At 38.0% G+C, this 25,711-nt stretch overlaps 1 protein-coding gene across 1 annotated transcript in view; it reads left to right on the top strand.

Moving 5' to 3' along the window:
* Nucleotides 1–7,246: 7,246 nt before the first annotated feature.
* Nucleotides 7,247–25,711, top strand: part of TRPC1 (transient receptor potential cation channel subfamily C member 1) — a 174,785-nt gene continuing 156,320 nt past the window's right edge. Inside the window, exons 1-3 of the mRNA XM_053709004.1 lie at nucleotides 7,247–7,494; nucleotides 9,751–9,905; nucleotides 11,819–11,920. Coding sequence (XP_053564979.1) covers nucleotides 7,368–7,494; nucleotides 9,751–9,905; nucleotides 11,819–11,920 — 384 coding nt within the window. The 5' untranslated portion in view covers nucleotides 7,247–7,367. The remainder of the gene's footprint in view (nucleotides 7,495–9,750; nucleotides 9,906–11,818; nucleotides 11,921–25,711) is intronic.

The raw sequence follows: 25,711 nt of genomic DNA, 5'->3' as shown, positions 1-25,711 counted from the left end.
AGCGATCTTTTGTTCTTTGTGGTTTTAATCATTGTGTGTTATGTTGTGTGTAATCCAAAGAAATAATGTGGGTGATAACAATAGTTGATTATCGCCTAGTTCTATATGGCTTTCAGTTAGGTTTTGATTAAAAAGAAAGCAAGAGCTGGTACAATGTGTACCCAAAAACATACCTTGCATGTACATCACAATATAAATCATTATTTTCATGTAGTAACCGTTGGGTTTAGGATAGATAACTGGGGGGGGGGGGGGGGGGGATGGTAAAAAAACATAAAGATGACTGAAATTACTCTCATTTCAGTCTGAGGTCCTACAACAGTAAGGACGTGCATATTAAATAATAAAATTACAGTGTAAACATTTAAGATGAGGGTTGTGAACATAAACCTTCAAATATAATTATTAGTAACCTTTTCAAGTTGAGGGAACGGTGGTGTAACAGCCTAGGCTTAATTTTAAATTAACACCACAAGTAAAATATATAATGTAGGATAAACTATATGTTGACAACATTAATAACCAAAAATACATTTTAAAACAGTAAAGAAGTACAACAGCAACATTCCTTTTAGTGCAAAGATAGAATCTCACCAACTGTAGTCATTAAGGGTAGTTCCCGCAGCTGTTAGTCTCTGTGCAAGGATGGAGAGGTGTTCAGATTTTCTTTTCGCTTTTTTTTAAGCGATTGAACTTTATTCCATGTGGTTTTCTGCAGACTTGATAACTGTGTATGAAGAGTGGAAAGTTGAGGCCCATCTGAGGAAGAAGGGGGTCCCGGAGGTTTCAGAGGGATACCCAGTCCTTTAGAGAGTTTGTCCAGGACTTGAATACCTTTGTAGATGAGTGTTGTGCCCTCATAAGGAACAATTAGGCTGAATGGGAATCCCCAGCGATATTTAATATTTTTTTCCTGCAGTATAGATGTGATGAAACGAGCTTCCCTTCGCTTTTGAATGGTACTAGGGCACAAGTCTGGGTAGATTTGCAAGTCATGATCCAAGTATTAGATTGTGTGAGAGGATCTTGCTTTCTGCCAAATAGCTTCTCTGTCGTTAAATCTGAGAAATTTGAGAATAATGTCTCTGGGAGGAGCATTTGGTGGTGGCGGGGGTCTGAGGGATCTGTGGGCTCTTTCAATTTCCCATGGTGGGGCTTGTTGGTCTCCAGTTATCTGTCGAAAAAGGCCCTGTAGATATTCCATCAGATAAATTGGTTTTATTGCTTCTGGAATTCCCCTAATACAGAGATTACTCCTCTGTCCCCTATTCTCTAAGTCTTCTATCTTTCCTTGCAAGGTCTCAATTTTTGCTTTGTATGTGTTGAATTGATTATATAATAAACTGACTGCTTCAGAAGTTGTATCTTGTGTTTCTTCAATTTCCACAATTCTTTCACCCATCTCTGTCAAATCTTTTCGTAGTGTGGTTAGTGCTTTTGTTATAAGAGATTTGAGTGATTCAAAGTCCTCTTTTGATGGGAGCTTAGCAATATCCTGTTTAAGCTGAATGATGTAGTCTGGTGATGATAAAGGGTCCGCAGGGGCAGTATGTTCTGTGATATCTGTGTCCTGTGTATCAGGAGTGTTAGCCTGAAAAAAGGAGCTGACCAAAGTGTTAGTTTGACTCTGGCTTTTAGAACTTTTGTCCCCTTTATTTTTATTTTTTGACGCCATTTTATCTGTTTTTATGCAAAGAGGGAAATCACAATTCAGTATGTGAAGGTCGTTATTTGGGCCCCGAATCCCCTGTCTGCTAGTGGTGTTGCTGCTATTGCTTCTTATAGTTGTCCCAAAGTACTAATATGGCGAATCCTGGCTCTTACAGGTGTGGTTTTAACATAGGGCAATATGTTTATTCACATGTTGTGTTAAGGCAGTTCTCGTCACAGAGTTAGCAGTTCACTGCTGGTCTTTTAACAGCTAGGATAGATTACAAGTTTACTTGCTGCATAAACTACTCATCACTTGGCCGTTGCATTACCTCACTGTAATTAGGCATACTCATAGCCTGCTACGGTCTCTCTGCTGGGCTCCTTAGTAGTCTTAGATGTCCGCTCACATGACGCTGTGACTACATTTCGTGGCCGCATGTGATCCAAGATGGCAACGGTGTTATTTTCTGTGGCTTAATTAAGTTGCTTTGCAAGCGAGTCCGTTTACTCCTGGCTGCAGCGTTATGCCCCTCGGGTGCTCCGGATGTTGAGCCGTCATTTGCTGTGGCTGTAAGGTGTTTAACACCGGTTCTAAGAGGAACTTGTCCTGCTACTGTACCAGAGCTGTTTGACTACGCAGCCATTTGCCTGCCCGGCCAAAATCCGCCTCAAGGAACCTTGTTTTTTTAAAACTATTCTCCAAAAATGTGACTTTGGTTATCATAATCGGTCAGAGTACTGCAGTTTCTCCATATTCTGTGATACAGGCTTAAGCCAAAAATACCATTGGAAGTGTGAAATAAAATCAAATCTAGAAAAGCAATAGAAGAAAATTTGATGTGGTGAGTGAAAGAAAGATCCATAGAATTAGAATTAGGATGTGACACAAAAGAAGAAGAAGATGCAATATCACCTTCCCAAATAAATATTATATAAAAGATGAGTTTGAAAAATTACATGTTTTAATTTATTAGATCATGTGATTTTAGGACTAGATCAACCTTGCACTACTGTGTGATGTCCCAAGCTGAATCTGCCGCTGATCCAATTAGCAGCCTTAGTTCTATGACTCATCTGTGTATCTAGTGCTGCTGATTGGATGAGCATCAGTTTCCACTCACAGCAGTGAGCTATATTTCCACTACCTGTTTAACACCTTTGCTAGGGTTTAACACACAGTAGTGCAGGGTCAATAGCCTTAAAATTACATACTTTAATGAATTACAACATAATGGTTTTCAACTATTATAGCCCTTTAAAATGCAGATAAATACAAAACAATACTTTGTGAGATACCCAGTTGTTTTTGTATAAACATAAACTTTAATAGCTTCAAAATAACAATACAAAGATTATAAATTCCTTTGAAATGTTACTCTAAATAATTAAAGAAATACTGAGAGTTTTCACTTCACACAAATATGCACTATTAATTCCAGATGAATTTGTATTACATTTTTTTAATTAAAGGGACATGATATTAAAAAATTGTTTCTGTTCTATCTAGAAGAGAATGTTTCAATGTTGTATTACAAAAATATATATAGGGGCCGATTTAACAAGCTCCGTAACGGCCCCAATGCCTCCGTTTCCGAAGTTAAGAAGCAGCGGTCTTAAGACCGCTGCTCCGTAACTCATCCGCTACCTCTGAGGCGGCGGACAGCAATCTGTCTGTTTTTCTTTTTTTATTTACTTTTAAGACTTGGGGGTATATTTAACAAGTGCTGGGCAGACATGATTCATGTAGCGAATCATGTCTGCCTGACATCGCTAAATTCCGTCAGCATACGCTGTCAGCATTTAACATTGCACAAGCATTTCTTGTGAAATGCTTTGCAATGCTGCCCCTTGCACATTTGCGGCCATTTGGCCGCTAGCAGGGGGTGTCAATCATCCTGATTGTATAGGATCGGGATAATTGCTGTCTTACGACAGCTGCTTCTTAACTTACGTTTACGGTGAGCCAGAAACTTCTGGCATAGAAGCAGCATCGGTTGCTTGTTAAATCTACCCCTTGGTCCGAAATTAAAAAATTGCTATAAGTTGATATCCTAATAAAATCAGCTTTAAAAATAGATGATTAGCTAAGAAAAATACATGGTAACTTATTTGTATATATAAAGAAACAATTTCCATTCCTAGCAACCCTGCTATGCTAATGTTATATTGCTATTGGTAATGCCCACAATACTTTACATTTTTGTCTCTAGAATTATTGAAGTCTTCTTAAATACCATTCTATAAATGATTAAAAATGCAATTCTGTTCTCATCACTACTAGAAAACAATATACTCTCTGTGTTGTAAAATGTATATGAAATCTAATATGGCGCATATTTCAAGTTTTAGTTTGATAAATGGAGCCTCTAGACTGTGTTGACTAAAAAAAAAGATATCTTGTTTCCCATAGTACTTCTTTTGAAACTGTTCTGTTGGACTAAATATAGTGTTCTTTTTATGAAGTCATTTTGCAGAAGGGTAACACAAAATAAGCAATTTCAAGAAACAGAATATTGAAAAGTTTAAAAGACAAACCAAATATGCGTGAAGTGGAAACCAATAACATTCAAAGATATTTAGCGCTAATGGTTTCAAAACTCCTAAATGTAAGACAGATCATATTCAGTCTTATTGTAGACCACTCTAAAGTTAAAGGGACAGTCTACTCCAGAATTGTTATAGTTTAAAAAGATAGATAATCCCTTTATTACCCACTCCCCAGTTTTGCATAAACAACACTGTTGTTTTAATACACTTTTTACTTCTGTTATTACCTTGTATCTACAGGGAGTGCAGAATTATTAGGCAAATGAGTATTTTGACCACATCATCCTCTTTATGCATGTTATCTTACTTCAAGCTGTATAGGCTCAAAAGCCTACTACCAATTAAGCATATTAGGTGATGTGCATCTCTGTAATGAGAAGGGGTGTGGTCTAATGACATCAACACCCTATATCAGGTGTCCATAATTATTAGGCAACTTCCTTTCCTTTGGCAAAATGGGTCAAAAGAAGGACTTGACAGGCTCAGAAAAGTAAAAAATAGTGAGATATCTTGCAGAGGGATGCAGCACTCTTAAAATTGCAAAGCTTCTGAAGCGTGATCATTGAACAATCAAGCGTTTCATTCAAAATAGTCAACAGGGTCGCAAGAAGCGTGTGGAAAAACCAAGGCGCAAAATAACTGCCCATGAACTGAGAAAAGTCAAGCGTGCAGCTGCCAAGATGCCACTTGTCACCAGTTTGGCCATATTTCAGAGCTGCAACATCACTGGAGTGCCCAAAAGCACAAGGTGTGCAATACTCAGAGACATGGCCAAGGTAAGAAAGGCTGAAAGACGACCACCACTGAACAAGACACACAAGCTGAAACGTCAAGACTGGGCCAAGAAATATCTCAAGACTGATTTTTCTAAGGTTTTATGAACTGATGAAATGAGAGTGAGTCTTGATGGGCCAGATGGATGGGCCCGTGGCTGGATTGGTAAAGGGCAGAGAGCTCCAGTCCGACTCAGACGCCAGCAAGGTGGAGGTGGAGTACTGGTTTGAGCTGGTATCATCAAAGATGAGCTTGTGGGGCCTTTTCGGGTTGAGGATGGAGTCAAGCTCAACTCCCAGTCCTACTGCCAGTTTCTGGAAGACACCTTCTTCAAGCAGTGGTACAGGAAGAAGTCTGCATCCTTCAAGAAAAACATGATTTTCATGCAGGACAATGCTCCATCACACGCGTCCAAGTACTCCACAGCGTGGCTGGCAAGAAAGGGTATAAAAGAAGAAAATCTAATGACATGGCCTCCTTGTTCACCTGATCTGAACCCCATTGAGAACCTGTGGTCCATCATCAAATGTGAGATTTACAAGGAGGGAAAACAGTACACCTCTCTGAACAGTGTCTGGGAGGCTGTGGTTGCTGCTGCACGTAATGTTGATAGTGAACAGATCAAAACACTGACAGAATATGGATGGCAGGCTTTTGAGTGTCCTTGCAAAGAAAGGTGGCTATATTGGTCACTGATTTGTTTTTGTTTTGTTTTTGAATGTCAGAAATGTATATTTGTGAATGTTGAGATGTTATATTAGTTTCACTGGTAAAAATAAATAATTGAAATGGGTATATATTTGTTTTTTGTTAAGTTGCCTAATAATTATGCACAGTAATAGTCACCTGCACACACAGATATCCCCCTAAAATAGCTATAACTAAAAACAAACTAAAAACTACTTCCAAAACTATTCAGCTTTGATATTAATGAGTTTTTTGGGTTCATTGAGAACATGGTTGTTGTTCAATAATAAAATTAATCCTCAAAAATACAACTTGCCTAATAATTCTGCACTCCCTGTAAGCCTCTGCAAACTGCCCCCTTCTTTCAGTTCTTTTGACAGACTTGCAATTTAACCAATCAGTGATGACTCATAAATAATTCCATGGGAGTGAGCACAATGTTATCCATATGGAACACAAGAACTAGCACAGTCTAGCTGTGAAAAATTGAGATAAGAGGCGGCCTTCAAGGGCTTAGAACTTAGCATATGAGTCTACCTAGGTTTAGCTTTCAACAAAGAATACCAAGAGAACAAAGCAAATGTGATAATAACAGTAAATTGGACAGTTGTTTAACATTGCATGCCATAAATCTTTTATTTACTTGCTTTTGCAAATACTTTTTTTAAATAAAGTTATTACTGCAGAACTTTTATTGTGCCTTTGTCTAAAGACCATTATTCTTTAAAAAGCACAAAATGAGAAATGTAGAATGCAAGTTACTAAAATGAAATCAGTGGTCACAACATGACAATAGCAATTTAACTGTACAATATTAGCCACTGCCAGACATGACACTTCAGCAAAACCTCTTTTCAGCAGAATATCCATTCTTCACTCAATACTGACACTGCAAACAATCACTTAATTTAAACTAACTGCATCTTCTTATTGTGCATTAATATTAAAATAGTTCTTTCTCTTCCCTAACTAACACTGCATGTCATCAATACGTTTCAATGAATTATTTTATCATCACATATGTGCTTATCTTATATTGTAGTAAAAAAGTAGGTACAAAGAAAGACCAGGTCCACATATATATATTTTTAATTAAAATAATATGGCAACATTTAACTGCCTGAAACCTAGTTAAATCTGCACACTACTTCTATACACATACAGCATTTAATGTGAAATATTTTATAGGTAGGAAACAGCAATATTTCATTGTATGTACTGAACACTAAGGTTTTCTTGTGTTTGTGCATCTCAAAAGCCCTATGAGAGTATTTCATCATTTCAGAACACTGTATGATACAGAAAGGGTTAACAAAAGCACTGAAAAGCAGAATGCTTTATTCTGCAGGCTGAATCAGGAGGTATTGTCCTGAGACAGCTGACAAAATGCGAATTCCTCAGGGAACCAATGCTCATCACTGACCATTAAGCTGAGGACCAATGAAGACAGAAATAAAGAATTCTACAGGAGCCAATGAAAAAATAAAGTGCATAGAGCAAAAAAAAAGACAACCAATTGGGGTCTGGTTTACATCTGAACATGACAAAACCTTTTACAGCTGGGGATTGTCAACAAGGGGAAGGAGGGGGAATCAGATTCATCAGAAAGAAATACAGAGGAATAACAGAAAAGGATATCTACACAAGCAGTGACCCTACAAGGAAGCACGGAGAGTGACAAAGTGTCAGATGGGAATATTGTCACCATGGCTGCTCTATACCAGAGCACAGATTCCTCCTCCCCAAATAAATTTTTGGCCTTAAAAGATGTCAGAGAAGTAAAGGAAGAGACCACATTGGATGAGAAGCTCTTTCTACTGGCCTGTGAGAAAGGTACAATATCTTATCTCTAATGACCTTACATATTCCATATATAATGTTATACTATTAGTAATGTCTACCGGTATACCCGATTCTAAAGCTGTCTTCTCTTTAACATATTATTGTAGTAATAAATTATAGGATAATATTCATTGTTTGAACATAATAAATGTATTACAATAAGTGAGGGGTAAAGTGGCTATATGAAGGCAGAAGGCCTCTTATATATAGCAGAGGATTCTGTGTTGCTCTGAACTGCTTGTACTTTAATAGGGAATATGTTTTCAGAATTATGCATTATTCACTCTTTTATTTATGCACAAGAATAGGCATTTACCCTGAGATGCACACGAATAAAGCTTAGTTGCAAACAGTTATTTAGAACAGCTATTTCTGGATTGTACAGAGTAGAAATATCTCCAGTTAATTAATATTCCAGTATGAAATCCGTTCTGCAAGGATGATTTTAAACATCAAATATTCAGTTGCAAAATGAAAACTTGAATTAATTGTTTTTATTCTTGATGTAGAAATACCATCTAGAAAGAAAACACAGATTTTATTATTAAAGCAGAAATATAATGCTAAAATTCTTCTATTAGTTTTTTTAAATATTATGTTTTAGGCTTTTTCTTGTGTTTTATCTAAATTATAGTTTCCCTGGGGACGGCTATAATTAGGTGCAACACAAATAGATTATGTATTTTGTTCACAATGATTAAAATGTCTTTAGCTGTAAAATAGTTAGTTGGGACCACCAATAAGAAGTGAACATGCATCCAAAAATCAAAACCCTGTGATTTATATGAATGTAAAAACAGTTCAAATGTTGGCTCACCTCTGAAAACTATTAATAATAATTATATATTAGTAACCAATCAGAACAATAAACCATCAACTAAGCCATATGTTATCTACATATTTCAATATCTTTTGGTTTTGGTAATACCATAATATTTATTTTTACTAAAATGTTATCAATTATGCCACCTAAGACACTCAATAAGGTAAAAGGTTTCCCTTTGAAAAATATTGAAATTGAATATTAGTCCCTAAAATATACATCATTCCACAGGGAAGAGGAATTGTACACAATGTATTTCAATAACTGAATGATTTTTTTATACATTCTTTTTTAATCAAAACATATTTTATAGTAGATGGAAAGTAATACACCACAAAACATCTGTTTTTCTTTTATCATCTATATTATGTGACTCATTTCTAAAATAGTGTGTGAGGTTGTTCTCTGTTAAACATTACTTAAAGGGATAGGAAACATTTTCTTTTATGATTCGGATAGAACGTACAATTTCAAACAACTTTCCAATTTACTTCTCTTATCAAATTTGCTTCATTCTCTTGTTATCCATTGCTGAAGGAACATCATTGCACTACTTGCAGGAAGCTGAACACATCTAGTTAGCCAATCACAAGAGACAAATGTGTGCAGGCACCAATCAGCAACTAGCACCCACTAGTGTTGGATATGTGCGTATTCTTTTTCAACAAGGGATACTAAGAGAATGAAGCACATTTGAAAATAGAAGTGAATTTAAAAGTGTCTTAAAATTTCATGCTCTATCTGAATCATGCAAGTTTAATTTTGACTTTCCTATCACTAAAGCTATTATGCTTAATAAAAAATAATAAATCCCAATATCCTTTGGAGTCTGTAGAAATGTTTCTGGGGTGGAGGCAAAAAAAATAAATATGTGTTCAACAATACTATATATAATATATACATATGCCTATATATATTAGATATAAAGAACAACTTTTTTTTGGGAGGGGGCATTTATTCCCTAGATGCCCTTGACCACACCTAAAATACATTGAAGCTAATGTATGAAAAAATAACCCAACTCACAACAACCATTCAGTAAATGAGCCTCCTTCCAGAAATGATATGATAATTGAAGGAAGGTGGAATCTGAATACCATAACACTTGAGGGTACAGAAAATTGACTACAAAGCTAAATATCAATGGTACAATGGGTAGAGGTTGGTGGGCATCATCTTATGGTAACTATTCCTACAATTGGTTATTTTCATCCTTTCTTCATCTTTCTGCTTGCTCTATGAAGATCACTAGCCTGTATAAAAGGTACTACTGTATAAATTGAAGGCTGCTGGCACCTATGAGGTTTGGGGGTCTTACAATAATGAATGGGGGTGCATAGAACCACACACATATTTATTGACAAAAATAATATGCAGTAGTTTGAAATGCATTCGTAAAATCTGTGTAAATGTCTATGTTTTAGGTGATTATTACATGGTTAAAAGGCTCTTGGAAGAGAACAGTTCAGAAGAATTAAATATAAATTCTGTGGATGTCTTGGGAAGAAATGCTATTACAATATCAATTGAAAATGAGAACTTGGATATATTGCAACTGCTTCTTGACCATGGCTGCCAGGTAACCAAAATCTTGCACAATATTTACTATGTTATGGCTGTCTCTGCATAGCAATACATACTGTATAATTGTAAAATCTTAAAGGGCCATAATACCCAAATGTTTAAACACTTGAAAGTGATGCAGCATAGCTGTAAAAAGCTGACTAGAAAATATCTCCTGAACATCTCTATGTAAAAAAGAAAGGTATTTTACCTCAAAAGTTCCTCAGTAGCCACCTCCCATTGTAAAGGATTTCTAAGCCGCATTTTAGTATGTCTGTCCTGGGACAGCTTAGGGGATGAGCCTCGTGAACTCTCATATTATTTCACCAATCAGGTAAAGGAAGCTTACTATGAAATCTCATGAGAGTTAAGTCAAATCTCATGAGATCACAGTAAGAGTTCATGACCTCAGCACTGCTGATGCTGATTGGCTGCTGTTCATTTCTTCATTTTTTTTTTTTTACCTGCAGCTGGGAGCAGGTGAAGTATAACTTTTTACACAGAACTTACTCTGCTGAACTGAGGAGATTGTGAGGTAAAATATCTTCCTTTTTTACATAGAGATGATATATTATGTCCCTTTAAGCTAAAGTTACCTAATGGTAGACCCCTGCACAAGTAAGAACAAGACATCTTAGAAGAAGCATTAAGATCCTCCTTGAGGTCTAAATATAACAATATGCAGGTACACACACACTACCTTGCTGAAAGGATAAAACAAGTGGCTGTTCTGAAAAGCTTTGCAAGTTTGGGAGAGTCAGAGTGAATAACCCCTAAAAAGTCTTGCAAAAAACAATATGCATGTTATAAAACAAATAGGGCAAGTCTTTTTCCAATGAATTTTCAATGACCTGATCCTTTCTGCGCTCTGCGCAACAATCCTTTCTGTGCACAGTTTTCTGCAACAATAAAGTTTCACGAAACACTACAAAAATACATTACAACGTACAGTTACACTCATATTAACACTGTCTAATAAAAATGATTTAAAAACAATATTGCACACAAAAGTTATATGTTCGAAAAAACAGCAGACAAAGGGATTTTACATTGACATACATACACATACATAGAGAAACATGGATTTATATGTATAGAGATATGTTTAACTATGGAGATAATTAAAAGATTTTACATTACAATCTTATACACATTCATATTCATATACATTGTGCTATAAATAGATATATCTGTCCAAAAATCTTCACATATATAGAGAAATATTTATTTAAAAATAAATAGAACATATTCTGTTAACAAAACATTCTTGCAATATGAAATATTCGCATTTTCATGTACAATTTTCAAGGAGAATACCTCATGGGCTTTGCGCAACAGATTAGGTTTTTTTTCTTTCTATTTGTCTTCTCCATTGACTTCTATGGGGGAATATGTGAACGTATAAGTTATTTTAAAATTTCTAATACTTTGGGGTTGCGCAAGTATTAGAAATTTTAAAATAACTGCGCAAAAACCTTAACGCGCTGTGTTTTCGCAATTGTGAAAAACAGATTTGCCTCGCAACTTTTAATCTTGCCCATACTTGGAAGAAAGGGACAGATCTGAAGAAATATAGTAATATGGCAGAGTGTAGCATAACAAACATTTTGCTTATAGTAAGTGGGCATTCTTTGAGCTACTGATTCTATCCAGGGGTTTACTCACTATTGTGACGCCCATCATGCCTCCATATTGTATTTAATTTGGTCAAGAGTAGATTTTACAGAAAGATTATAGGAAGATTATAAACACAAAGCTTGTAAAATGGTTTATCAGTTTAATGCCAGATAATTTATTTAATAAATAACAAACATGCAGACTTATAGAATAAAATCATGCAGATAAGTTTTTTTTTCTGTACTTACTTTTGTGAATTGTAAAGCTTATTGCATATTTTGTGTTTGCTAACTGTAATACTTACTTCTATAGTCCACAGATGCTTTGTTAGTGGCAATTGATTCTGAAGTTGTGGGAGCCGTAGACATTTTGTTAAATCACCGACCAAAATGGTCTTCAAGGCCAACTATAGTGGTGAGTATTACTCTTTATCGGTTTATATTGTGCAGTCTTTCTTGTGGCTGTGACAGTGAATTTTGTGTTTTTATTCAGCGTTTTTAGGTATGAACACATTCTACCATGTATACAAGTTGTAATACAAGTTGTTTTTTTTTAACAGTGTATGTTTCTCACTACTGTTTTATTATAATTTTAACTAAAAAGGGACTTAATCAATTAACACACATCAACTTTTGTTCAATAATTATCTGTTGGTAAATAATTAAAATTTGTATACAACTTTAAAGTACTTACCATTTTTGAGCTAAAGATGTCGGGCCGATTTATCATTTGTCTGGCGGACATGATACGCTGTCTGGTGAACTGCTTGTGCAATGCCGCCCCCTGCAGATTCACGGCCAATCAGCCTCTAGCAGGCGGTGTCAATCAAGCCGATCGTATGCGATCGGCAGATTGATGTCTGCAGCCTCAGAGGCAGCAGACTAGTTAAGGAGCAGCGGTCTTAAGACCGTAGCTTCTTAACTCCTGTTTCTGGCGAGCCTGAAGGCTTGCGCGGAAACAGGGGTATTTGGCCCCATTCGGGCCATGATCAATCGGCCACGAAGTGTTCATTGATTTCTAACGGCTTTCATACCTGTAGCATAAACATGTATTTCAGGTACTGCTGTTGGCATTAAAAGCTCAAATTTCATATTTTTTTCTATTATGTATTTGAAATTGATTGTTTTTTGCATGAAGAAAAGTTATGTAAAAGCTGTTTAAATTAAAGGTAAAAACTCTCAGGAAGCACATGAGCACCCATTTTAATCACATAAGCAATGTAATACATTTTGAAACCATTCTCTTTCAAATTGAACAGATATCACAGTACCTCAAACTGACCTCAAAACAGATTTCTATTCTTATTGAGGTTCTGAATGGATTAGTCAATATTTTGTAAATTGTTTAACTTTCTAATAAAGTTTTTATAAATCAATATAGTTCATTTATATTTTATAATGGAAACCCACACTCTGATATTTAGCAGAAACATTATCAAATAGGTTTTTGCTGCAGACATGTTAAAGAAAATTACAGCTAGATTACGAGTTTGGCGTTATGAGTGAAAAAGCAGCGTTATGGCCCATAATGCTTCATTTTCCTTAATGCTGCTATTACAAGTCTTGTCGGTATAGGTGTACCGCACACCTTTTAGCCAGTCACGGAACATCAGTACCAAACTTTTAAAAATGTCCTTTTTCAATGGGATTCCCATAGCGCCGGTATTACGAGTTTGCCTGGGAGGCTAAAAAGTGAGCGGTACACCCTATACCGACAAGATTCATACCGCCATCTGAAAGTCAGTAGTTATGAGTTTTACGTTACAAAGCTGTAACATAAAACTCATAACTAAAGTGTTACAAAGTACACTAACACCCATAAACTACCTATTAACCCCTAAACCGAGGTCCTCCCGCATCGCAAACACTATAATATACTTATTAACCCCTAATCTGCCACTCTGGACATCGCCGCCACTATTAAAATGTTTTAACCCCTATTCCTCCGCTCCCCAACGCCACTATAATAAACCTATTAAGCCCTCCCGCATCGCAAATATTATTAACCCCTAATCTGCCGTCCACCCAGACCGCCGCTATAATAAATCTATTAACCCCTAAACTGCCACCCTCCAGCATCGCAAACACTATTTAAATATTATTAATCCCTAATCTGCCGTCCGCCCACACCACCGTGATAATAAACCTATTAACCCCTAAACCGCAAGCCCCTCACACTTAAATATACTTAAATAAACTATTAACCCCTAAACCTAACAACCCCCTAACTTTATATTAAAATTACAAATTCCCTATCTTAAATTAAATTAAAACTTACCTGTCAAATTGCAAAAAAATATTTTAAACTAACAATTAAACTAATATAATTATGAAACTACAATTAAACTAACTACCAATTAAGAAAAACTAAACTACACATTACAAAATCCTAACACTACTCTAAATATTACAAAGTAACTAATTACAAAAAAATATAACTAAATTACAAAAAAATAAGAGACAAATTATCAAAAATAAAAGCGAATTACACCTAATCTAATAGCCCTATAAAAATAAAAAAGCCCCCCAAAATAAAAAATAGTTTACAATAAACTACCAATAGCCCTTAAAAGGACCTTTTGTGGGGCATTGCCCCAAAGATATCAGATCTTTTACCTGTAAAAAAAATACAAACACCCCCCCAACAGTAAAACCAATCACGCACCCAACCAACCCCCCCAAATAAAATAACTATCTAAAATAACCTAAGCTAATCATTGCCCTGAAAAGGGCATTTGTATGGGCATTGCCCTTAAAAGGGCATTTAGCTCTTTTGCCATGCCCTGAAAAGGGCAATCAGCTCTTTTATGAAAAGCCCAAACCCTAAGCTAAAATTAAAACCCACCCAAAAAACCCTTAAAAAAACCTAACACTAACCCTTGATGATCCACTTACAGTTATTAAAGTCCTGCTTGAAGGATCCATCCAGCCGGTGAGGTCCTCATCCAGGCGGCAAGAAGTCTTCATCCAGATAGCATCTTCTATCTTCATCCATCCGGCGTGGAGCGGGTCCATCCTGAAGACATCCGGCACGGAGCATCCTCTTCATACGGTCTCCGCCGTACACTGGAACTTCAATGCAAGTGACGCCATCAAAGATGGAGTCCCTTGCAGTCCTATTGGCTGAAAGATTTCTATCAGCCAATAGCTCTCATCCTATTGGCTGTTCTAATCAGTCAATAGAATGAGAGTTCAATCCTATTGACTGATTGGAACAGCCAATAGGATTTTAGCAGCTTTAATTCCTATTGGCTGATAGAAATCTTTCAGCCAATAGGAATGCAAGGGACACCATCGTTGAGGGCGTCACTTGCATTGAAGTTCCAGTGTACGGCGGAGACCGTATGAAGAGGATGCTCTGTGCCAGATGTCTTCAGGATGGACCCGCTCCGCGCCGGATGGATGAAGATCGAAGATGCTGTCTGGATGAAGACTTCTTGCCGCCTGGATGAGGACTTGGCTGGCTGGATGGATCTTTCAAGCGGGACTTCAATAACTGTAAGTGGATCGTCGGGGGTTAATGTTAGGTTTTTTCAAGGGGTTTTTGGGTGGATTTTTATTTTAGCTTAGGGTTTGGGCTTTTCTGAAAAGAGCTTATTGCCCTTTTCAGGGCATGGCAAAAGAGCTAAATGCCCTTTTAAGGGCAATGCCCATACAAATGCCCTTTTCAGGACAATGGTTAGCTTAGGTTAGTTTAGATAGTTATTTTATTTGGGGGGGTTGGTTGGGTGGGCGGTGGGTTTTACTGTTGGGGGGGTGTTTGTATTTTTTTTCCAGGTAAAATAGCTGATATCTTTGGGGCAAGTCCCACAAAAGGCCCTTTTAAGGGCTATTGGTAGTTTATTGTAGGCTAAGTTTTTTTTTTATTTTGGGGGGCTTTTTTATTTTTATAGGGCTATTAGATTAGGTGTAATTCATTTTTATTTTTGATTATTTGTTTCTTATTTTTTGTATTTTTATTTATTTTTTGTAATTTATTAATTTTAATTTTAGTGTTTTTTTTTAATGTTAGGTTTTAGTGTAAGGCAGGTTAGGTTTTATTTCACAGGCAAGTTTGTATTTATTTTAACTATGTAGTTGATAAATAGTTAATAGCTATTTACTAACTAGTCTACCTAGTTAAAATAAATACAAACTTACCTGTGAAATAAAAATAAAACCTAAGCTAGCTACAATATAACTATCAATTATATTGTAGCTAGCTTAGGTTTTATTTCACAGGTAAGTATGTATTTAGTTTAAAATAGGTATTATTTAGTTAATAATTGTAGCTTTAGGTATTATTTTATAATTAATTTAGCTTTATTTAAATTATGTTAAAGTTAGGGGGTGTTAGTCTTAGGGTTACATTTAGGGGTTAATATATTTATTTAGTGGTAGTGATAACGGAGGCCAGAGGTTTAGGGGTTAATAGTATTATGTAGGGGGTGGCGATGTAAGGGGCAGCAGATTAGGGGTTAATAACTGTATGTAGGTGGCGGCGATGTTAGGGGCAGCAGATTAAGGGTTAATAACTGTATGTAGGTGGCAGCGATGTTAGGGGCAGCAGATTAGTGGTCAATAACTGTATGTAGGTGGTGGCGATGTTAGGGGCAGCAGATTAGGGGTTAATAACTGTATGTAGGTGGCGGCGATGTTAGTGGCAGCAGATTAGGGGTGTTTAGACATGGGGTTTATGTTAGGGTGTTATGTTTTTACATTAAATGTATTTTCCCCATAGACATCAATGGGGCTGCGTTACGGAGCTTTTCATTCCGCGATCGCAGGTGTTAAGAATTTATTTTGGCTGGGGAAATCATACAAGAACACGTAACAGCAGCGCTTATTTTAGGTGCGGTATGGAGCTCAACGCCACCATATCGCCTGCACAAGCCTGCTTTTTTTTAAACTCGTAATACTAGCACTGTAGGGGGTTGAAATAAAGCCGCTTTTGTGGTGGTCGTTAAAACCCCTATAGCACTCAAAACTCATAATCTAGCTGTTTGTTTTCAACTTTTGGGAAATTAAGTGGTCAATAGATCTTCTGTAAAAACCTACTATGTGGAAATCAAGAAACCAGATTGAATATATAGAACATAATTGAACAGGTCTGTGTTCAGCTTCACTTTTTATGGCCAATAAAATTTATTTTCAGAAAACCTCAAAGAACCTAATAGAACCTAATAATATGTTCATTTAAATGAATCATCTAGATTTTAATGCCAATATTAAGTTATGATTATTATGTAAAGCGAAATTAGTATTTTGTTATATAACAGAATCAGTAGATTAATGTTATGGATTTCATCATTTTAAAAAGTAATTAAACTACCTTTTAAAGTTCTTGACAAACTTAACCAGACCACTGTACGTTTTCCTACCTACGGCAAAGGCTACAATAAACTTGAAAATACCCTTTGAACACATGCGCTCACTGCCGCAGTCGGCAAACATTATAGAACACCGTCCACAATTTTGGCACTAGCTGGGGACATCATGCTTCCTACAACTATGTTCTTTTATTCTGTATATTCAATATTATTAAACTGATTTATTTGATTAAAGGAGTGAATGTATTTCAATAAAGCAGACATAATATAAATAGTTACAAAATGGGCATGTATTAGCGTTTCATCATGAAAGTGAATGTTTCTAACTAATTACAAAATGGGCATATATAAGCGTTTGATTATGAAAGGTAATGTTGTATTATGTCTGCTTTATTGAAATACGTTCACTCCTTTAATCAAAGAAATCAGTATAATAATATTGAATATACAGAATAAAATAACATAGTCGTAGGAAGCTTTTTTTTGGTTATTGTATTTTGATGTCCCCGCTAGTGCCAAAATTGTGGACGGTGTTCTCTAATATTTGCCGACTAGCCTAAACTAAACTAACAATAGCCCTTAAAATGGCCTTTTGCGTGGCATTGTCTCAAAGTAATCAGCTCTTTTACCTGTAAAAAAAAATACAAACAACCCCCCCAACAGTAAAAGGGCAGTTAGCTCTTTTGCAGGCCCAAATCCTAACCTAAAAATAAAACCCACTTAATACACCCTTAAAAAAACCTAACACTAACCCCCTGAAGATCGACTTACCTGGAGAAGTCTTCATCCAAGCCGGGCCGAAGTCCTCAATGAAGCCGGGAGAAGTCTTCATCCAAGCCGGGCGAAGTGGTCCTCCAGAATGGCAGAAGTCTTCATCCAGACGGCATCTTCTATCTTCATCCTTCCGACGCGGAGCGGCTCCATCTTCAAGACATCCGGCGCGGAGCATCCTCTTTATCCGACTACTAAAGATGAATGAAGGTACCTTTATGTGACGTCATCCAAGATGGCGTCCCTTAGATTCCGATCGGCTGATAGAATTCTATCAGCCAATTGGAATTAAGGTAGAAAAAATCCTATTGGCTGATGCAAGCTCAATCCTTTTGGCTGATTGGATTAGCCAATAGGATTGAACTTCAATCCTACTGGCTGATTGCACCAGCCAATAGGATTTTTTCTACCTTAATTCCGATTGGCTGATAGCATTCTATCAGCCAATCGGAATCTAAGGGACGCCATCTTGGATGACGTCACTTAAAGGTACCTTCATTCATCTTTAGTCGTCGGATGAAGAGGATGCTCCGCGTCAGATGTCTTGAAGATGGACCCACTCCGTGCCAGATGGATGAAGATAGAAGATGCCATCTGGATGAAGACTTCTGCCATCTGGAGGACCACTTTGCCCGACTTGGATGAAAACTTCTCCCAGCTTCGTTGAGGACTTTGGCCTGGCTTGGATGAAGACTTCTCTCGGTAAGTCGATCTTCAGGGAGTTAGTGTTAGGTTTTTTTAAGGGTGTATTGGGTGGGTTTTATTTTTAGGTTAGGGTTTGGGCCTGCAAAAGAGCTAACTGCCCTTTTAAGGGCAACGCCCATCCAAATGCCCTTTTCAGGGCTATGGGAAGCTTAGTTTTTTTTTAGATAGTTGGTTGTGTGGGTGGTGGGGGTTGGTTGTGTGGGTGGTGGGTTTTACTGTTGGGGGGTTGTTTGTATTTTTTTTACAGGTAAAAGAGCTGATTACTTTGGGGCAATGCCCCGCAAAAGGCCCTTTTAAGGGCTATTGGTAGTTTAGGCTAGGGTTTTATTTTATTTAATTTTTTTTTTTTATTTTGATAGGGCTATTAGATTAGGTGTAATTAGTTTCAATATCTGTAATTTGCAATTTAGTGGTTTTTTTTTGTACTTTAGCTAATTTAATTTAATTTAGGTAATTGTATTTAATTTAGTTAATTTATTTAATTGTAGTGTAGTGTTAGGTGTTAGTTTAACTTAGCTTAGGTTTTATTTTACAGGTACTTTTGTATTTATTTTAGCTATGTAGTTATTAAATAGTTAATAACTATTTAGAAACTATTCTACCTAGTTAAAATAAATACAAACTTGTCTGTAAAATAGCTACAATGTAACTATTATTTATATTGTAGCTAGTTTAGGGTTTATTTTATAGGTAAGTATTTAGTTTTAAATAGGAATAATTTAGTTAATGATAGTAATTTTATTTAAATTATATTTAAGTTAGGGGGTGTTAGGGTTAGACTTAGATTTAGGGGTTAATACATTTAGTAAAGTGGCGGCGATGTTGGGGGCGGCAGATTAGGGGTTAATAAATGTAGGTAGGTGGCGTCGATGTTAGGGATGGCAGATTAGGGGTTAATAATATTTAACTAATGTTTGCGAGGCGGGAGTGCGGCGGTTTAGGGGTTAATATGTTTATTATAGTGGCGTCGTCGTTGGGGGACGGCAGATTATGGGTTAATAAGTTTCGGTATGTTGCAGCGAAATTGGGGGCGGCAGATTAGGGGTTAATAAATATAATGTAGGTGGCGGCGGTGTCCGGAGCGGCAGATTAGGGGTTAAAAAATGTATTATAGTGTTTGCGATGCAAGAGGGCCTCGGTTTCGGGGTTAATAGGTAGTTTATGGGTGTTAGTGTACTTTTTAGCACTTTAGTTATGAGTTTCATGTTTCGGTGTTGTACCATAAAACTCTTAACTACTGACTTAAATGCATTAGGGATCTTGACAGGGTAGGATGTACCGCTCACTTTTTGACCTCCCAGGACAGACTCGTAATACCGGCGCTATGGAAGTCCCATAGAAAAAAGACTTTACGAAGTTTACATAAGTCGTTTTGCGGTAAGGCCAAGGAAGTGTGCGATGACCCTAAACCTTCAAGACTCGTAATACCAGCGGGCGTAAAAAAGCAGCGTTAGGACCTCTTAACGCTGCTTTTTTACCCTAACGCACAACTCGTAATCTAGCCGTCAGTTCCTTTAAATACAGGCTCAAAACACAACTTTACCGCTATTACAGGTGCTAAGACCTTGGTTTACGTTATCCCCTTTTTTGTATACTTGTCTCAGGTGAACATAACCCTGAAGACAAATTAACTTAGAACCCTTTAAAATAAAGAACCATATCTTAACCTAGGGTTATACTTTAATATGATAGGGTGACACTGTAGACTAGAAAAATATATTTTTTATTTGTTTATTTTTTTACATTGTGCACAATTCACCTACTATAGGAGAATTGCAGGTGAATTGTAGGCAGCATTAAATATGCTTTGTTCAGAGCTAACTCAGGTACAATTTACCTGGAATTCATCTCTTTGTGAAAAGAACCCTTAAGAGCATTAAGTAAATTTGCTAATAGTTGTTTAAATCATGAAAAAAAACATTTTGGGTTTCATATCTATTTATTTATTTATTATATATATATATATATATATATATATATATATATATATATATATATATATATATATTCTGCACTCCATGCACTCCAACCTTCCTTCTCTTTCTGTAATGCCTAGGTGACTCCTCAATCACTCTTTATACGTATCCATATGAAAAATAGAGGGCACTCATAGGTCTTTTTATAGTTGATTCTTTATTTATTCAGTAAAAAATAACAACATAATTCAGGTCGATGTTTCGGCTCCACAATTGAGCCTTTTTCAAGACAATCTTAGTTTGTATGTGTGGCTTGTTCACATCGCCATATCCAAATGCTGTATTTGGATATGGTGATGTGAACAAGCCACACATACAAACTAACGCCTAGATTACGAGTTCTGCGTTAGCCTTAAAAATCAGCGTTAAGGGGTCCTAACGCTGCTTTTTAACGCCCGCTGGTATTACGAGTATGGCAGTTACAGGTGTACCGCTCACTTTTCTTCCACGACTTTTGGCTACCGCAAATCCCCTTACGTCAATTGCGTATCCTATCTTTTTAATGGGATTTGCCTAACGCTGGTATTACGAGTCTTGGAAGAAGTGAGCAGTACAGCCTCTACCTCCAAGACTCCTACCGCATAAAAAAGTCAGTGGTTAAGAGTCTGCCGACCGGACATCACCGCCACCTACGTTATACTTATCAACCCCTAATCTGCTGCCCCTAACATCGCCGACACCTATATTATATTTATTAACCCCTAACCTGCCCCCCCAACGTCGCTGCCACCTACCTACACTTATTAACCCCTTATCTGCCGGACATCGCCGCCACTATAATAAATGTATTAACCCCTAAACCACCACAATCCTGCCTCGCAAACACTATAATAAATTTTATTAACCCCTAATCTCCCGCCCCCAACGTCGCCGCTACTATAATAAAGTTATTAACCCCTAAACCTAAGTCTAACCCTAACACCCCCCTAAGTTAAATATAATTTAAATTAAACCAAATAAAATTACTATAATTAAATAAATTAATCCTATTTAAAACTAAATACTTACTTATAAAATAAACCCTAATATAGCTACAATATAACTAATACATTTACATTGTAGCTATTTTAGGATTTATATTTATTTTACAGGCAACTTTGTATTTATTTTAACTAGGTACAATAGCTATTAAATAGTTAATAACTATTTAATAGCTACCTAGTTAAAATAATTAAAAAATGACCTGTAAAATAAATCCTAACCTAAGTTACAAATACACCTAACACTACACTATCAATAAATTAATTAAATAAATTACCTACAATTATCTAAACTAAAATACAATTAAATAAACTAAACTATAGTACACAACCCCCCCACTAAATTACAAAAAATAAAAAAATATTACAAGAATTTTAATCTAATTACACCTAATCTAAGCCCCCTAATAAAATAAAAAAGCCCCCCAAAATAATAAAATTCCCTACCCTATACTAAATTACAAAAGTAATCAGCTCTTTTACCAGCCCTTAAAAGGGCTTTTTGCGGGGCATTGCCCCAAAGTAATCGGCTCTTTTACCTGTAAAAAAAAATACAAGACCCCCCAACATTAAAACCCACCACCCATACACACGTACTCTAAAACCCACCCGATGCCCCCTTAAAAAAAAACTAACACTAACCCCCTGAAGATCACCCTACCTTGAGTCGTGTTCACCCAGTCGGGCCGAATTCTTCATCCAATCCGGGCGATGTGGTCCTCCATCCGGCAGAAGTCTTCATCCAAGCGGGACAGAAGAGGTCCTCCATCCGGCAGAAGTCTTCATCCAAGCGGGGCAGAAGAGGTCCTCTATCCGGCAGAAGTCTTCATCCATCTGCGGCTCCATCTTCAAGACCTCCGACGCGGAACATCCTCCTCGGCCGATGGAATAACGATGAATGAAGGTTCCTTTAAATGACGTCATCCAAGATGGCGTCCCTCGAATTCCGATTGGCTGATAGGATTCTATCAGCCAATCTGAATTAAGGTAGGAAAAATCCTATTGGCTGATTGGATCAGCCGATAGAATTGACCTCGCATTCTATTGGCTCATCCAATCAGCAAATCGGATGTATTGGCTGATTGGATGTATTTAGTTTTAAATAGGATTAATTTATTTAATTATAGTAATTTTATTTCGTTTTATTTAAATTATATTTATCTTAGGGGGGTGTTAGGGTTAGGGTTAGACTTAGGTTTAGGGGTTAATAACTTTATTATAGTAGTGTCGACATTGGGGGCGGGAGATTAGGGGTTAATAATTGTAGAAATAAAAAGAGAGAAGCGCTCAACCTGGGAACGAACAATAGCATAATAGCTTGTTCTATGGCTAGTTACCACCCTAGAAGCAGCCTCTTTTTGCTCAATATGTGCCTTTCACAGAGAAGAACTTTCCTGTAGCATATCAGTCTGATCCTGACTTCACAGTACAGTCCAGCCCCGAAATACCAGGCAATCCCTCTCTGAACAAGAGAAACAGCAAAACCCCAGACGTACGTTTCGGCCTATTGTGGGCCTCGTCAGTGAGGTGCAGCCATATCCCTCTAGGCACACTGAGCAACGGGTCCACGTCTGGATTCCCGCATCACACTTAGGGAGACTTCCCTAAGTGTCATAATTTGCATAAATAAAAAGAGAGAAGCGCTCAACCTGGGAACGAACAATAGCATAATAGCTTGTTCTATGGCTAGTTACCACCCTAGAAGCAGCCTCTTTTTGCTCAATATGTGCCTTTCACAGAGAAGAACTTTCCTGTAGCATATCAGTCTGATCCTGACTTCACAGTACAGTCCAGCCCCGAAATACCAGGCAATCCCTCTCTGAACAAGAGAAACAGCAAAACCCCAGACGTACGTTTCGGCCTATTGTGGGCCTCGTCAGTGAGGTGCAGCCATATCCCTCTAGGCACACTGAGCAACGGGTCCACATCTGGATTCCCGCATCACACTTAGGGAGACTTCCCTAAGTGTCATAATTTGCATAAATAAAAAGAGAGAAGCGCTCAACCTGGGAACGAACAATAGCATAATAGCTTGTTCTATGGCTAGTTACCACCCTAGAAGCAGCCTCTTTTTGCTCAATATGTGCCTTTCACAGAGAAGAACTTTCCTGTAGCATATCAGTCTGATCCTGACTTCACAGTACAGTCCAGCCCCGAAATACCAGGCAATCCCTCTCTGAACAAGAGAAACAGCAAAACCCCAGACGTACGTTTCGGCCTATTGTGGGCCTCGTCAGTGAGGTGCAGCCATATCCCTCTAGGCACACTGAGCAACGGGTCCACGTCTGGATTCCCGCATCACACTTAGGGAGACTTCCCTAAGTGTCATAATTTGCATAAATAAAAAGAGAGAAGCGCTCAACCTGGGAACGAACAATAGCATAATAGATTGTTCTATGGCTAGTTACCACCCTAGAAGCAGCCTCTTTTTGCTCAATATGTGCCTTTCACAGAGAAGAACTTTCCTGTAGCATATCAGTCTGATCCTGACTTCACAGTACAGTCCAGCCCCGAAATACCAGGCAATCCCTCTCTGAACAAGAGAAACAGCAAAACCCCAGACGTACGTTTCGGCCTATTGTGGGCCTCGTCAGTGAGGTGCAGCCATATCCCTCTAGGCACACTGAGCAACGGGTCCACGTCTGGATTCCCGCATCACACTTAGGGAGACTTCCCTAAGTGTCATAATTTGCATAAATAAAAAGAGAGAAGCGCTCAACCTGGGAACAAACAATAGCATAATAGCTTGTTCTATGGCTAGTTACCACCCTAGAAGCAGCCTCTTTTTGCTCAATATGTGCCTTTCACAGAGAAGAACTTTCCTGTAGCATATCAGTCTGATCCTGACTTCACAGTACAGTCCAGCCCCGAAATACCAGGCAATCCCTCTCTGAACAAGAGAAACAGCAAAACCCCAGACGTACGTTTCGGCCTATTGTGGGCCTCGTCAGTGAGGTGCAGCCATATCCCTCTAGGCACACTGAGCAACGGGTCCACGTCTGGATTCCCGCATCACACTTAGGGAGACTTCCCTAAGTGTCATAATTTGCATAAATAAAAAGAGAGAAGCGCTCAACCTGGGAACGAACAATAGCATAATAGCTTGTTCTATGGCTAGTTACCACCCTAGAAGCAGCCTCTTTTTGCTCAATATGTGCCTTTCACAGAGAAGAACTTTCCTGTAGCATATCAGTCTGATCCTGACTTCACAGTACAGTCCAGCCCCGAAATACCAGGCAATCCCTCTCTGAACAAGAGAAACAGCAAAACCCCAGACGTACGTTTCGGCCTATTGTGGGCCTCGTCAGTGAGGTGCAGCCATATCCCTCTAGGCACACTGAGCAACGGGTCCACGTCTGGATTCCCGCATCACACTTAGGGAGACTTCCCTAAGTGTCATAATTTGCATAAATAAAAAGAGAGAAGCGCTCAACCTGGGAACGAACAATAGCATAATAGCTTGTTCTATGGCTAGTTACCACCCTAGAAGCAGCCTCTTTTTGCTCAATATGTGCCTTTCACAGAGAAGAACTTTCCTGTAGCATATCAGTCTGATCCTGACTTCACAGTACAGTCCAGCCCCGAAATACCAGGCAATCCCTCTCTGAACAAGAGAAACAGCAAAACCCCAGACGTACGTTTCGGCCTATTGTGGGCCTCGTCAGTGAGGTGCAGCCATATCCCTCTAGGCACACTGAGCAACGGGTCCACGTCTGGATTCCCGCATCACACTTAGGGAGACTTCCCTAAGTGTCATAATTTGCATAAATAAAAAGAGAGAAGCGCTCAACCTGGGAATGAACAATAGCATAATAGCTTGTTCTATGGCTAGTTACCACCCTAGAAGCAGCCTCTTTTTGCTCAATATGTGCCTTTCACAGAGAAGAACTTTCCTGTAGCATATCAGTCTGATCCTGACTTCACAGTACAGTCCAGCCCCGAAATACCAGGCAATCCCTCTCTGAACAAGAGAAACAGCAAAACCCCAGACGTACGTTTCGGCCTATTGTGGGCCTCGTCAGTGAGGTGCAGCCATATCCCTCTAGGCACACTGAGCAACGGGTCCACGTCTGGATTCCCGCATCACACTTAGGGAGACTTCCCTAAGTGTCATAATTTGCATAAATAAAAAGAGAGAAGCGCTCAACCTGGGAACGAACAATAGCATAATAGCTTGTTCTATGGCTAGTTACCACCCTAGAAGCAGCCTCTTTTTGCTCAATATGTGCCTTTCACAGAGAAGAACTTTCCTGTAGCATATCAGTCTGATCCTGACTTCACAGTACAGTCCAGCCCCGAAATACCAGGCAATCCCTCTCTGAACAAGAGAAAAAGCAAAACCCCAGACGTACGTTTCGGCCTATTGTGGGCCTCGTCAGTGAGGTGCAGCCATATCCCTCTAGGCACACTGAGCAACGGGTCCACGTCTGGATTCCCGCATCACACTTAGGGAGACTTCCCTAAG

Source organism: Bombina bombina, chromosome 4, assembly GCF_027579735.1.
Source record: "Bombina bombina isolate aBomBom1 chromosome 4, aBomBom1.pri, whole genome shotgun sequence".
NCBI lineage: Eukaryota > Metazoa > Chordata > Amphibia > Anura > Bombinatoridae > Bombina > Bombina bombina.
This window is presented reverse-complemented; position numbering and strand designations above follow the sequence as displayed.